This window comes from Aedes aegypti, chromosome 2 (assembly GCF_002204515.2).
Source record: "Aedes aegypti strain LVP_AGWG chromosome 2, AaegL5.0 Primary Assembly, whole genome shotgun sequence".
Taxonomy (NCBI): domain Eukaryota; kingdom Metazoa; phylum Arthropoda; class Insecta; order Diptera; family Culicidae; genus Aedes; species Aedes aegypti.
The window spans coordinates 431597778-431611601 of NC_035108.1; the positions used below are offsets into that span (position 1 = coordinate 431597778).

General features: G+C 38.4%; 1 protein-coding gene across 1 annotated transcript; it reads left to right on the forward strand.

The window, feature by feature from the left end:
* Positions 1-4495: 4495 nt before the first annotated feature.
* Positions 4496-13418, forward strand: LOC5569876 (zinc finger protein 791). The gene is made up of 8 exons (XM_021847750.1): positions 4496-4802; positions 4874-5179; positions 5243-5496; positions 8772-9227; positions 11625-12014; positions 12503-12709; positions 12773-13000; positions 13068-13418. Exons 1-8 carry the CDS (start codon positions 4656-4658, stop codon positions 13243-13245), a joined length of 2166 nt encoding a protein of 721 aa, XP_021703442.1. The 5' UTR covers positions 4496-4655; the 3' UTR covers positions 13246-13418.
* The last annotated feature ends 406 nt before the right edge of the window (positions 13419-13824 follow it).

Sequence of the window (13824 nt, forward strand, 5' to 3'; positions counted from 1 at the left end):
TTTGAACCAGCAGAGCAAACGGCCGGCCGTTTGCTCTGCTGGTTCAAAAAGTCCGTCAAATTTAAATTAGCCTTATGTGATTCTGTGGTTTGCTTTTACAGTGAAACTTCCATGTGTCGATGTTCCATGACTTTATAACGACTCACGATATCATACTAAAACTAAAATTTCATGGTTAATATGATGGTGCCCTCAAACAGTTTTTTACGGTGTACAATATTAAAAAGGTTATATAGAGTAGGTCTACCAGCGATGGACGTAATGGTTCCCTATTTCGCTATACGTGTTAATTTAATTGTTTTAAAATTTTGATTTTTTTTTTGTGTGTCTCAGTTGTGAGGTATTAAAAATGCCGTCACGGTAAACCATTCAAAAAGATTCCAAATGTGAATGATTTCGAAATTTATCATATGGCCAAATAGGGAACCACTATGGCCATAACTGTTACACTTTCCCTAGGTCATTCCTATCCACCTCGAACAAATTTGTTAAAAAAATGATCTAGTTGTTTGGATGCTAATGCTACGATAGGAATGAACAAATCAAATTTGATTTTCACACTAGTAAAGAATATGACTTAACAGTTTTGTATTCTGTACAACTCTCCAAAGCATTTCTGTTCCATGACTCGATGTTCCATGAGCCAATGCGATGGTCCGAATTATAGAGTTTCTATTATAGCACCGTATTGGAGGCACTTCTATGAAGCATTTAGGAATGCGAGGATTCTATAACCACTGACAAACAGACGAATACTCGAATTATGTGCATCGTACAGCAAAATTGTGCACAATTCTAATATTTTATGGTTGGCCGACTGGCCAGTCGTAGCGCTCGTATCGCTTTTGCGCACTACTGCCACCTGATTCTTGGTTTGCCAAACACAGCAATTTTAGCATTGGACAGTAACATTTGCGAGACAAAGTTTCAAACGGGTGATTGTTCTAGCTGTTCCGTCTGTTTTTCTGTACCATAACATAACCGCGAATATGAGCAGCTTGAATATCACTAGCAGCAGTAATTGGGCGAAGAAACAATATATGTTTCAAAGACGAATCAATTTGAACTGGCTCTTTAGTGGCTCGTGGCGCCAAACATATTAAAGGTGATAAGTCCAGAAAGAATAGCCGATGATTAAAAGAAGGACAAATCACTGATGATATATTAGATTTTTTTTCAAAGAATAGACTGTCCATCATTCGGGCTAATGTCACTTTCGAGCAAGTGCCTTTCGAGCTAGTGACGTAGAATTACACGATATACGAATGCGAAAATGACAACATTGACAAAGAAAGCTCTCAGTTAATAATGGTGGAAGTGCTCATTGAACTCTAAGCTGAGAAGCAGACTGCGTCTCAGTGGGGGCGTAGTGCCAAGAAGAAAAAACAAACAAAATTGACTAGATTTATCAAAAATTTAGCGCAAACCTAAGGCTGAAACAGGCGACAATACATAAAATAAATAGAAACAGGCGACGGTTATTTCACCTAACATCAACCTGGTGCGAGAAGATATTTCTCGGTTATAGTGGCACCGTAGCGTAATGGGGGGCATTTGATGGTATTTACCTACCATCTATGTATAATACCTACATATAAATTGAAAAACAAAAAAAACCGTTTTTCAAAAGAAATTCTAAGTCCGCTTAGTGATTTTGAAAACGCTGATATGAATAGGAACCTAAACAGCTCAGTCTAATTATGGTTTGGAAGCTAAAGTAATCATTTTTAAATCGTTTTTGAATGATTCCGCCTTTTTAGATTATGCCTTATGTTATTTTCCGCCTTTTGTTACACGTCTAAGTTAGTCTGCCTTTTGAGTTTCCGCCTTTTGTGATTCCGCCTTTCGTGTTTCCGCCTTTCGTTAGGGTCTCCATCGATTTCTCCAAGAAAATGTTTATTTATTCATCTAGGGATTTTTTTTTTCAACGCATTTTTTAGCGAAAGGAGGAAGAGAGGGATATGGTGTGGTGACAAAAACTGTGTATAGAGAAAATAAAGTGGAAAACTTGAATGATAATTCCTGTAAGTATCGAAGATGGGTTGCTGTATGCTGTATATAAATATATAGAGAATTTGTCTCAATGAACAATATCATGAATTCTTGTCTGTTGAAGACACTTGAGTAAGTTGCATAATTATATTTTATTCGTATACTCAAATACATTGGGTCATCCCACGGATGATGAATCTAAATACGAAGCCAACGAACATGGGTACAAAGAGGTAAGATAATAACACTATATATGATATATAACTATATATTGGGTATTGGGGAGGGGTAGCCTAAGGGAGTTAATTGAACTGTTGACTGGATGAAAGTGCGTGGGGTCGCCAGCCTTTTGTCATGAGAAAACAGCCTAAGTGTTGTCTTCCAAAGGTCTTCAAAGATATTAACTAGCCCTGCTACAACAAACCGTCAGGTAGATCATTCCATCCCGGTATGATTCTGCAGCCATAGGTAATCCTTGCGCTGATGGTGGCTAAATAATCATCATCATCATTATTTATTCATCTAGGGATTTTTAATTTTTTATTTTTTTTCATTACAAGAATTATATCTCAAAATTTATCAAATACCATGCCCACACAGTTACGGATCACCCACAGTGACGGATCACTTTGGCGTTCAACATCGGATAACTCGCTCAAAACATAAAAGTTGACGCACAACATATTTTTTCCATGTTATACTATTTGTCTTCTACCATTTGTAGTGTTAAGCACAACGTTGAACCGCTAAATAGCGGTGTATTTGACAAATGTTTAGTTGGTACCACACAGCTATCATCATATGTTCGTTTTCTGTAAGAAGTGCCGTCAGCATTCATAAGCTCCCACAGCTGTGCACAGGTGGTAAAATTCAAATGATATAGCATAAAACATACTCATTCGTTTCGATTGAGTATGAATTCATCTTTGGAAAACATTTTTCTCGATTGTTGATTCTAAATATCGAATATTAGCACTTCTAACTAGTGATCCATAATATGGATCAGGAAATGATTGTTTACCACGGTTATGGATCACTTCCAAAGAATCTAGATTTCTGCCATTTTAGGCATTTGATTCGACATTTTCAGACAATAGCACTAAGGATAAAACTAATAAAATATCAAGGTTTGTGAATTTCATTTTTTAGCCGACAAAAATGGGTGAAAAACTCGGTGTGGAGCGAAAACAGTTCATGTCTCAGTTATTACATTGCAGCATCACAAACAAAAGGCATTTTACCCTTGTTTCCAGCTCGAACTCTGCTATCTTTTGCAGTAATATAGAACGCATTGTTAAGTTTCGTCAAAACATGCAATACATATGCATTGAGTTGAAAATCTCTTGATTTTGCGCATTGATCCGTAATATGTCACAATTTGATCCATAATATGAACGTTGATCCATAACATGGTTTTCAGAAACCGATACAATTTTTAATTTTTATGCAATCCTATGTAAATATTATACTCAAAATAGTTTACTAACCGAAGTTCCAATTTGAAACGATTCGATTCGTGCTTTTAAATCACCATTTTTCGTTTTCCATGTTGTTTTATTGAATTTTATAGGTTGAACTCCACACTATTTGATCCATAACTGTGGGGTCATGGTATTTATCAAGAGATTCTATTTTTTCCCAAAATACCGCCAGTAATTCCATCGAGTATAAGTTCAACAACTTTTCCATGGAAAATTGTTCATGAATTTGTATGAATCCTCCAAGGATTTTTCCAAGGATTTAAAGCATTCCTTTAAGCAATAATCCAGCAATCTATTTTTCCAAATGCTCCAACAATTCCACAAAATTTTTTATTTTTTTTCGGATGTCTTCTGGAATTTCTATAAGGATTCCTCCAAGAATTTCTTCTTAAGTTTATCCAGAGAGTATTCTGGGACTGTCTCCATATATTCCAGCTTTATTTATTCCAGGTTCTTCTTTTATTTTTTCAGGGGTGCAGTTATGAAAAACTCAACGAAAGAAAAAAAATATTGAAAAAACGCCTTTCAACCGACTACAAAAATTTGTTAAGTTTACTATGATCTGGTGAAAATCACTGAGCAGTGCAGTAAATTTGACTATGTCCATAGTAGCATCCACTACACAGCATTGTATTTCAATCCGTGACACCCACCGTACAACAAAGTGTGGTCAAAAGTATGATGCTAAACTTCTCAAATTAAGAATGTTTCTAGTCAAAAATACTACAACTCTGGTTAAATCAACAGAAGAAATTTTCTTGTGTAGTGATGTTGACTATGTTTTGGTAGAGTTAACAGATTAATGTAGTCGGTTGAAAATCGTTGGTGCAGTTCTTAATTTTACCATGGATTCAGTAGTTTCTACAATAAAATTCATTTCAGTGTGGTTTGTGAATGGTTTGACTAACTTTATATATATTTATATATTGATTATATATATTGATTCGTTGGTCGAACAGTTTGAGCGAGTGTGGGGTGCATCGGATTAGAGAGAGCGCAAGAGAGCATCAAAATGTTGTTGATGTTGTTGCAGTGGTCGGCTGACAAGTTGACATTGTCAAAACATTCGATTTTTGCTAGTGAAATCAATCTGTGGCGATTATCAAAGTTTTCACAACAATTTTACAAATTTTGTGATTCCAATGCGGTAATAAGTTCAAGGGTTTCCCAAAGTGTGAAAATATGGCTTCGATTGTGGTGAAAAGCGAACCAAAATCATGGGAAAACTATCCTCCAGAGTGTCGACTGTGCATGAGCCAAGAATCTCTCGGCGATATATTTATGGAGGAAGGCCTTCTCCAGTGGATATTGGATTATCTCGTGATTGCGGTAATTCTCGACCGGGGGATCTCTGTATTCTTTAACTGGTGTAACTCACAAACGTCTATTTCCTATTCCAGGTATCCCGCCAAGATCGTATTAGTCAAGCTATTTGCGATATCTGTCGAATACAGCTGGCAGAGTTCCATCGGTTCCGAATTCGTTGCCAGGATGTGCAAAGCGTATTGCAATCCATGATCCTGGCACGAAACAATGATGGTCAACAAGTTACTAGAGACGGGACGCGAGTCGTAATCAAAACCGAGCCGAAAACTTGGGAAAGCTTCCGTGCAGTTTGTCGACTATGTATGGGCGTAGAATCGCTTGGCTGCATATTCAAGCAAGAGGGTCTTCATCAATTGATATTAGACTACCTTATGATTGTGGTAAGGATTTCTTGGTAGTTTAAGTTTTAAATAAATAAATAACACATGAAACATATTTTCCAGGTATCCCGGGAAGATGGCATCAGTCAAGCCATCTGCGCTCTCTGTAGATTACAGCTTACAGAGTTCCACCAGTTCCGAATCCGTTGTCAGGATGTGCAGAACGTTTTGCACTCCATGATGTTGGGTGAAGATGAATGTGAGGAACTAGTCCAGCCTATCAGTAGTTGTTCGAAACTTGAGTATGAACCTTCATTTGGGTTGGATCTCGTTGCAGGAGGGAACGAACTTGGAACCAAACCAATAATTGAGAAGTGGTAAGTGATATTTAACAGAATTTAACGGTAGGATGATGTGCTAGTATCCATCGTATTAAGCATTGATCAGTGAGAACTGCAATATTCCCAGTATTGCAGTGAATGATGCTGAGCACAAACCGATGCCAAACAATTCTTTCTCAAAACGGCTTTAGCATTGTATAATAAGATTTTGATAAATCTTGATCTCTTATTGGAAAGAATGCAAAGAAAATGCATCTTGCCGTATTCTCAATACGTCGTATCGTTTTCATTTCACATTTCAGATTCGTCTCACAACCTACGGCTCACTGTGATATAGTGAGTGGTCAGAACACAACATATCAACGCTTTAATAAATTGTTTTACTAGAATATATAGTTCAACGGGCATCTCCCTACATACCTTCAGCATGATGGAATATACTAATTTCCTTTAAAACTCATTGTTCGTCAGCAACATTCAACCCAAACTTATGAACACAATTCCTTTTGACCGAAAAATTATGACATTTGCTCACAGTGCAGCGAAAACAACACAATCAAAGGAACCATATTTTTACGTCGAGCATCGCGCACACATTGATGCGAACAAGCTTTTTTTTCTCAGTACGACGGATTGAACTTTGTTTACATTCTCAGTTTTACGCGGTCGTTAAGGAAATTTCATACAATTTCGTGAATTATTGAATTTTTACGGCATGTTATTGGAATGAAATCCTTCAGTAAAAAAGTACGAAGATTTTCCATATTGAAAATAAGTTCCCGATGAAGTAAGTCACACAGGGGGGCGGGAAGAAACTTGTATCATTAATAAGCGGTTTCTTCACCACCGCTTAGGCCTTAAACCTGGTTTAATCGTATGGGTAAACGTGGTTTACGGCTTAAGCGAAGGTGAAGGCCCTAAGTGGTGTGGCTGGTGTCGATCGTTAAGCATTTCTCTCAAATCGTGTTCGTCCATGCGATTTCGGTGAAAAACTGCAAAGTGGATAATTGAACTGAAGTTATTTAACGGAATACCAAGCGGAATACAGTACTTTTATTGCATTTTTGATGTGCAAGTGTACAAATCATAACAGCTTTCAAAAATTACAAAAAAAAATGAATCTATATTGCAGGCAAGTTAGAATATCCACCGTAGTGGAACATTTTAAGTTTGATACGACGAGTAATAGCGCTTACGACGAAGTTGAACGAAACCCTAATGAATCGGTTTTGAATTACTAAAGACATTTCTCACAAAAATGACACTCTCTAACTCACTGTTTCTCAACCTTGGTGACGGCGAAAAAACGGCACGCTGTGAAGTGTTCGTTTCACCGTGCTTTTTGTATGGTCAGGGGTCCGCGGACCCCCTGTTGAGAAACGTAACTGAAAGTAAAATGTGACAAACATATGAAACGAGCTCACTTGGTTGTAGAGTCGATAGGGGCAATATGGGTCACCAAGAGAAAATATCTTTAAAAGCATAGAAACACATTACCACAGACAAACAGACATAACACTTAGAACAAATCTCGATCCAAATCATAGTCACGAGGACATGTACGCCCAATGCTAAAATTAGTGTATTTGGCCGACGGGCCAACAGATGGCGCTAGTGGGTAAACGTCAAACGCGAACAAAGCGATGCGAGCGCTGCGGGTGGCGGATTGGCCACCTACCATATTTTTGAATCGACCGTTAAAAAGGTGGTCGATGGACAATGATGAGAGTGTGACGTCTGTTTGTCTGTGACATTACAAGCACAGAAACACATTACACAGTTTTTCGATATTTTTGCACCATTCTTTCACAAGTTCTCAAAAAACTCTTCTAGTTTTAGAATATGTGTCGATATTGATAATTGGTCATCGGAATCCGGAGATATTGCAAAAATCCTTGGGGGACCGAATATCTCAGGCTGCAGAATTTGTATCGTATTCGGATATTCACTCCTTGAAATGATACCAAAAACAAAATGGCCGCCAATGACATTTAATATGGAAAATGTCGGTTCCCCAAGGAACATCGGAATATCTTCAAAACCAGATCACCAATGATTAATATCGACACGGGTTCTTAAACTAGAAGAGTTTTTTGTGATCTTGTGAAAAAATGGTGCAAAAATATCGAGAAACAAAAAAGTTATCGCGATATGAAAATTTTTTGATGTTAAAAAATGAAGCTGCCGTTAGAAGGGTTAATAAGCGCTTATACCGCGAAATGGTATAGGCCGTAAAACGACATACCACGAAATGGTAAAAACCGCGAAACGGTAAACCGCAAAATGATACTAACCGCGAAATGGTACACCGCGAATTGATTGACCGCGGAATGGTTTACCGCCAAATGTCGGACAACCGTCATGAGGAATGTCTGATCGGATTCTCAGTGGAATCTTTATGAAAACTCTTGGAGTAAGGTACCGCGGGGCAAGAGGGTAAATGGGGTAAGTGAAAATAATTGGTATATTTTACTGAATATGTGAATTAACGATTTAAGCCTTTGAGGCCATTGAGAACATTACAATAGGTAAAAGATTTCTGAGATTTTTCAGCCATTATTGCATAATAGAGCAAAATATTGTTAACCTGTCAACTATCACTCCGTAACAAGTTGGCGGCGTGCAATCTTATTTATTTTTTCAGTGGAAAAAAGTTGCGGAAAATAATTTTTTGAACCGCTTCTAAGTTGTCCCCTCTGACAGTTTTAAACTGCAATAAAAAAAAGTTTTAGACATAGACCTAAAAATAACTAAATTGAAACACTATCAATTTTCTAATCACGTGGGGCAAGTGAAAAGTTTCTCATTAGAGATTGAATTTATGTTTTCTCTTTAGGTAGCTATAAGTATAAAAGGATCGCAATTATCATAGAACAACAGAACGTGCTTACGATATTAATATGTTTACTTCGGACAACCGATTAAAAGAAATAAGTTGATTGAAAAGTTCCAATATAAGAGGAAATCTTGTGGAATGTCTATGTAAAGCTAGTTCAAAACATAAAAAATGGGGTATAGGTGTATCCACATAAAAAAGTTTCTAAATACTTTATTGAAGGATTCCGTTTGATTTCTCTTGAAGAGTTATCCGACGTCATATCCGATTTTCTTAAAAACAAATAACGAGCGATGAAAATTCTACAGAGCAGAAATGCAATTGCTGTCTCATGATGTAAGAACTAACATTGGGAAGTTATTCAGTTTTTCTTCATATAAAAATAAACCACCTTACATGTACACATTTTGAAAAAAAAAAAAATGAAAACTTAAAACTCACGCTTTGTTAATATCGAATTATTCACCAATTCCAGTGACCATTTGGAACCAACCATGAAAAATATCCCGAAGCAAGAACAAAGTATGTGTTTCGTGGAAGAACCAATGCCTATTGAACACGTAAACTTGAAAAGTGAACCACCCGAGGAAGACAACTCTTGTTCCGATGAACAAGAATACGAAACAGAAATGCAATCAGCTATGGTACAAATTCCACTGGACATCATACAAAAGCACGAAAGAAGGACCCCTACAACGATAAATTATGAAACTGAACAACCAAATGAGCCGCAAGATGCGATTGTCATAGAGGAAGTAAAGGTTGAGCCACACGAAAAAGAGGATGCACCCATACCAAAAGTTCAGCAATTTCCGTGCAATCTATGCGATAGGGTGTGCACCTCCAAGAATAAGCTCAAGCGTCACAAACAGATAGTTCACGGACCGAGGGTTCACGCGTGCGAGATTTGCAACTTCAAAGCATCCTTACAGTAAGTACGCTACCCGTCATAAATACGGACTCACAGAAATAAGTATTGCAACACTCAGCTGAATAATGAATCACCCCCAAAAAGTTTAGCATCACCTCAAAACAGGTTAATTCACATTGCTATATCTCGAAATCCTTACGACTTACAAAGAAGCGATCTTCAGCAAAGTTGTTATCCCCTGAACAGGACATCCGGAAAGCGAACAGTTTAGTTCGCGATTTTGCCGCTATGTGGCGCTAGTGAGCATGTAAAATTGAGCATTTTAAACTAGTTCTAGCTTGTGATCCATAAGAGATCGTCTTCGGCGAAGTTGTTAAGAAGGCCAAGTACATCCGGAAGACAAACAGTTAGAATGTAAATTTCGCCGCTAGGTGGTGCTAGTGAGGATGCAAAATTGAGCATTTCAAACTAGTTCTAGCTTTTGATCCACATGAGATAGAAAGTTCGAGTCTTCGGCAAAGTTGTTCAGAAAGTCAAGGACATCCGGAAGACAGATAGTTTGGCTTAAGATTTTGCCGCTAGGTGGCGCTAGTGAGCATATAAAACTGAGCATTTTGAACTGGTTCTAGCTTGCGATCCACAAGAGATAGAAAGTTCGAGTCTTCGGTAAGTAAAGTACAGAAATAAAGTAAAGGACATCCAAATATCAATTTTTTTGGTTCCTAATTTTGCCACTAGGTTACACTAGTACGCATATTTTATTAAATATATGAAACAAATTCTATCATTCGAGCCAGATGAGATAGAAAGTTTGAGTCTTCGGCAAAGTTGTTCGGAAAGTCAAGGGCATCCAGGAAACAGTTTACTCTGGAGGGATGACTGTACCTAAACACTATGAATTTGATAAGATAGAATTTTCAGAATGCTGTTCAGAAATCCTTTGACATTTGATGATGATTCGCTTTATGTCCAAATGATTCATGACATGTTCATGCATGCTCACTAGCGCCACCAAGTGGCAAAATCACGAACTAAACTGTTCGCTTTCCGGATGTCCTTGAACCCCTGAGCAACTTTGCTGAAGACCCGAACTTTCTATCTCTTATGGATCACAAGCTAGAACTAGTTCAAAATGCTCAATTTTGCATGCTCACTAGCACCACCTAGCGACAAAATCGCGAACTAAACTGTTCTCTTTCCGGATGTCCTTGAACCCCTGAGCAACTTAGCCGAAGACTTGAACTTTCTATCTCTTATGGATCACAAGCTAGAACTTGTTTGAAATGCTTAATTTTACATGATCACTAGCGCCACCTAGCGGAAAAATCGCGAATTAAACTGATCGCTTTCCGGATGTCCTTGAACCCCTGAGCAACTTTGCCGAAGACCCGAACTTTCTATCTCTTATGGATCACAAGCTAGAACTAGTTCAAAATGCTCAATTTTGCATGCTCACTAGCACCACCTAGCGACAAAATCGCGAACTAAACTGTTCTCTTTCCGGATGTCCTTGAACCCCTGAGCAACTTAGCCGAAGACTTGAACTTTCTATCTCTTATGGATCACAAGCTAGAACTAGTTTGAAATGCTTAATTTTGCATGCTCACTAGCACCACCTAGCGACAAAATCGCGAACTAAACTGTTCTCTTTCCGGATGTCCTTGAACCCCTGAGCAACTTAGCCGAAGACTTGAACTTTCTATCTCTTATGGATCACAAGCTAGAACTTGTTTGAAATGCTTAATTTTACATGATCACTAGCGCCACCTAGCGGAAAAATCGCGAATTAAACTGATCGCTTTCCGGATGTCCTTGAACCCCTGAGCAACTTTGCCGAAGACCCGAACTTTCTATCTCTTATGGATCACAAGCTAGAACTAGTTCAAAATGCTCAATTTTGCATGCTCACTAGCACCACCTAGCGACAAAATCGCGAACTAAACTGTTCTCTTTCCGGATGTCCTTGAACCCCTGAGCAACTTAGCCGAAGACTTGAACTTTCTATCTCTTATGGATCACAAGCTAGAACTAGTTTGAAATGCTTAATTTTGCATGCTCAGTAGCGCCACCTAGTGGCAAAATCAAGAACTAAAATGGTCGCTTTCCGGATGTCCTTGAACCCCTGAGCAACTTTGCCGAAGACTTGAACTTTCTATCTCTTATGGATCACAAGCTAGAACTAGTTTGAAATGCTTAATTTTACATGCTCATTTGCGCCACCTAGTGGCAAAATCGCGAACTAAACTGATCGCTTTCCGTATGTCCTTGAACCCCTGAGCAACTTTGCCAAATACCCGAACTTTCTAGGTGATGCTAAACTTTTCAGGGTGATTCAATATTCAGCTGAGTGTTGCAATACTTATTTTAGTGAGTCCGTATTTATGACGGGTAGTGTAGCTTTTTCTTTGAGAAATGTCATCTTCGAATGCGTTATAAATTTCTCTTCTCCATTTGCAGTAGGGATCTGAGAAAGCATTTACGCACCAAGCAACATTTCAACAAACTGCATGCTTCACTCGGAAACGATGCTTTCACAGTTCCGGTAGGCAGCAAAAAAGAAAGCGAAACTGCAGACAAACCCAACGTGAAGGTAGAGAATGATCAATCGGTTGGTAAGGAAGATGGGGACACTTGTACTACTGAAGAACCTTCCCCAGAGCGTAAAGGGCCTATTGGTGATGAATCTTTGCAAACAATCGAAGGGCACAATGATGAGAAACAGCTGCAGTGTGATATCTGCCATAAAATGTTCGCCATGGACAGAAAGAAATTGTTGGACCACAAGTGGTACGTCCACGGGTACAACGAATATGAGTGTCCCATATGCGGAAGGCCCTTTTCGTTGCGGTATGTAATCGTTTGAAATTTAATTGCTCATTTCACCTTTATAGGTATTATATTTTTCGATTCTACAATATTCTCCCTATTCCCGAGAATTATGTTTTCCAGAAAGCTATATGTCGTTATAAGTTTCAAAAATTCATTATTGAAAAACAGCGAGGGTAAACCACCTGGTCACCACCAGCGTGTGAACAATCTATTAAGTTTTCAGCTCAATTGCACTTCGATCCAAATGAATAAGGTAATAGGACTTTCCTCTTATTCTCGAAGTGCACGTTTTAGCCGATTTCATATTGTTGATTAATAATGGCGCCGGCCAAGTTCTTACAGTCAGTTAGATGTGTAGTGTGTAATGATTGTTGCTTCTAGAGCCCGAGAATACCTCTGCATCTTCACAATCATCGCAAGAAGGGTGTTTAGTTAGACATGAAATTCAATGGAATGGGAGAATGGCGTTCTTGGTAAGATAATAGAATCTTTTCTTCCATTCGTAGACATCGAATGCTAGATCATATACGTACGCATGATGGTCCGCGCCATCGAGGAAAGCGGAAAGACCAAGATCATCTTGCCAAACCGTTCAAGTGTGAAGTATGCGAGATGGAATTCCGTCTCAAGAAGACCTTCAATTACCACCGAAGGCAAAAGCATGGACTAACTGAAATCGTTTGCAATATTTGTGGAAAGCCGTTCGCTTATCCGTAAGTATAGATTTTCAAAACATTTCAGGAATCAATGTTGATGAATCAATTTTAAAATTTTAGGTACCAACTGAAGGAGCATATGGATCAAAATGATCACAATCGTGTCGCTCGTCGTCAACAGGGAGTCAAGAGATCTGAAACAGACAGCGAAGACCTTGACATACGATTCAAGTGCGCCATCTGCCAGAAGTTGTTCAAACGCGAAGGTTCACTATATGCTCACCAGAAAATGAAACACGAGGAAAAACCTCACGCGTGCTCCGTCTGCGACAAGCCGTATGCCTTTCAGTACGCACAAAAATGGCTCTCATCATCTTCCGTTGAGTAGGTTAAGAAGTTCGTTTTATACTTTCAGGTGTCAGCTCAGGGTGCACATGAAAAGTCACGAAAATCCACGAAAACGAAAAATACGGGCAGAGAAGTCTGAAGTAGTCATTCGTGTTGAAGGTGATGGACCGTTGACCAGGGCTAGAAGTTCTAAAATTCAGACAGAGGAATGTGGCCAGGCTGAGGATGAATCCAATGTCGAATAACCAATCCGACGTGGATGTTTTATTTCTCGGGGAAAAAATGGTCGGTAAGAGTAATACGTTTTTCGTTGATTCGAATCTATTATTTGTTCATTAGCTTACACTAAATTATTGAATTCGCATTAGTAAGGTACATTATTTTAAATATTTAAACAAACGGACACTATTCAAACAAACTATCAGTCTATTGAAATAAAACAAATATCACTGCATTTTTTAGTGTCTTGTGTAGGGGTAGGGACAAACATTAAACCTTGGATTTCTGCAAGAAATTATCTGATGCCGTAAAGAAATTGTCGTTCCAGCAATAACTGGAATATTCCATGGATTCGACCAAAATTCCCACACATCTTTAGGGATTGCAAAAAACATCGAATATAGTACTATACCATTTAATTACAAAAATAATTTGTATCCTTTGACAGACACGCTTAATTCGACCTCAACTCTAAGGTTGTTTTCAGTGTCGTGTACCGTAATCCGGGGTATCATTGATCAGCGGGGTAATATTAATCGGAATGACTCATCTCGCAAAAAGTTTGTATCATCATTTATTGATAGAATATTTCCAAATCACGAATG

Excerpts from the sequence above, each read along its gene's own strand:
- LOC5569876 (XM_021847750.1), top strand. The coding sequence starts at position 4,656 with ATGGCTTCGATTGTGGTGAAAAGCGAACCAAAATCATGGGAAAACTAT. Across the intron at positions 4,803-4,873 it reads TGGATTATCTCGTGATTGCG|GTATCCCGCCAAGATCGTAT; the intron begins GTAATTCTCGAC and ends TTCCTATTCCAG. Across the intron at positions 12,710-12,772 it reads GGAAAGCCGTTCGCTTATCC|GTACCAACTGAAGGAGCATA; the intron begins GTAAGTATAGAT and ends TTAAAATTTTAG.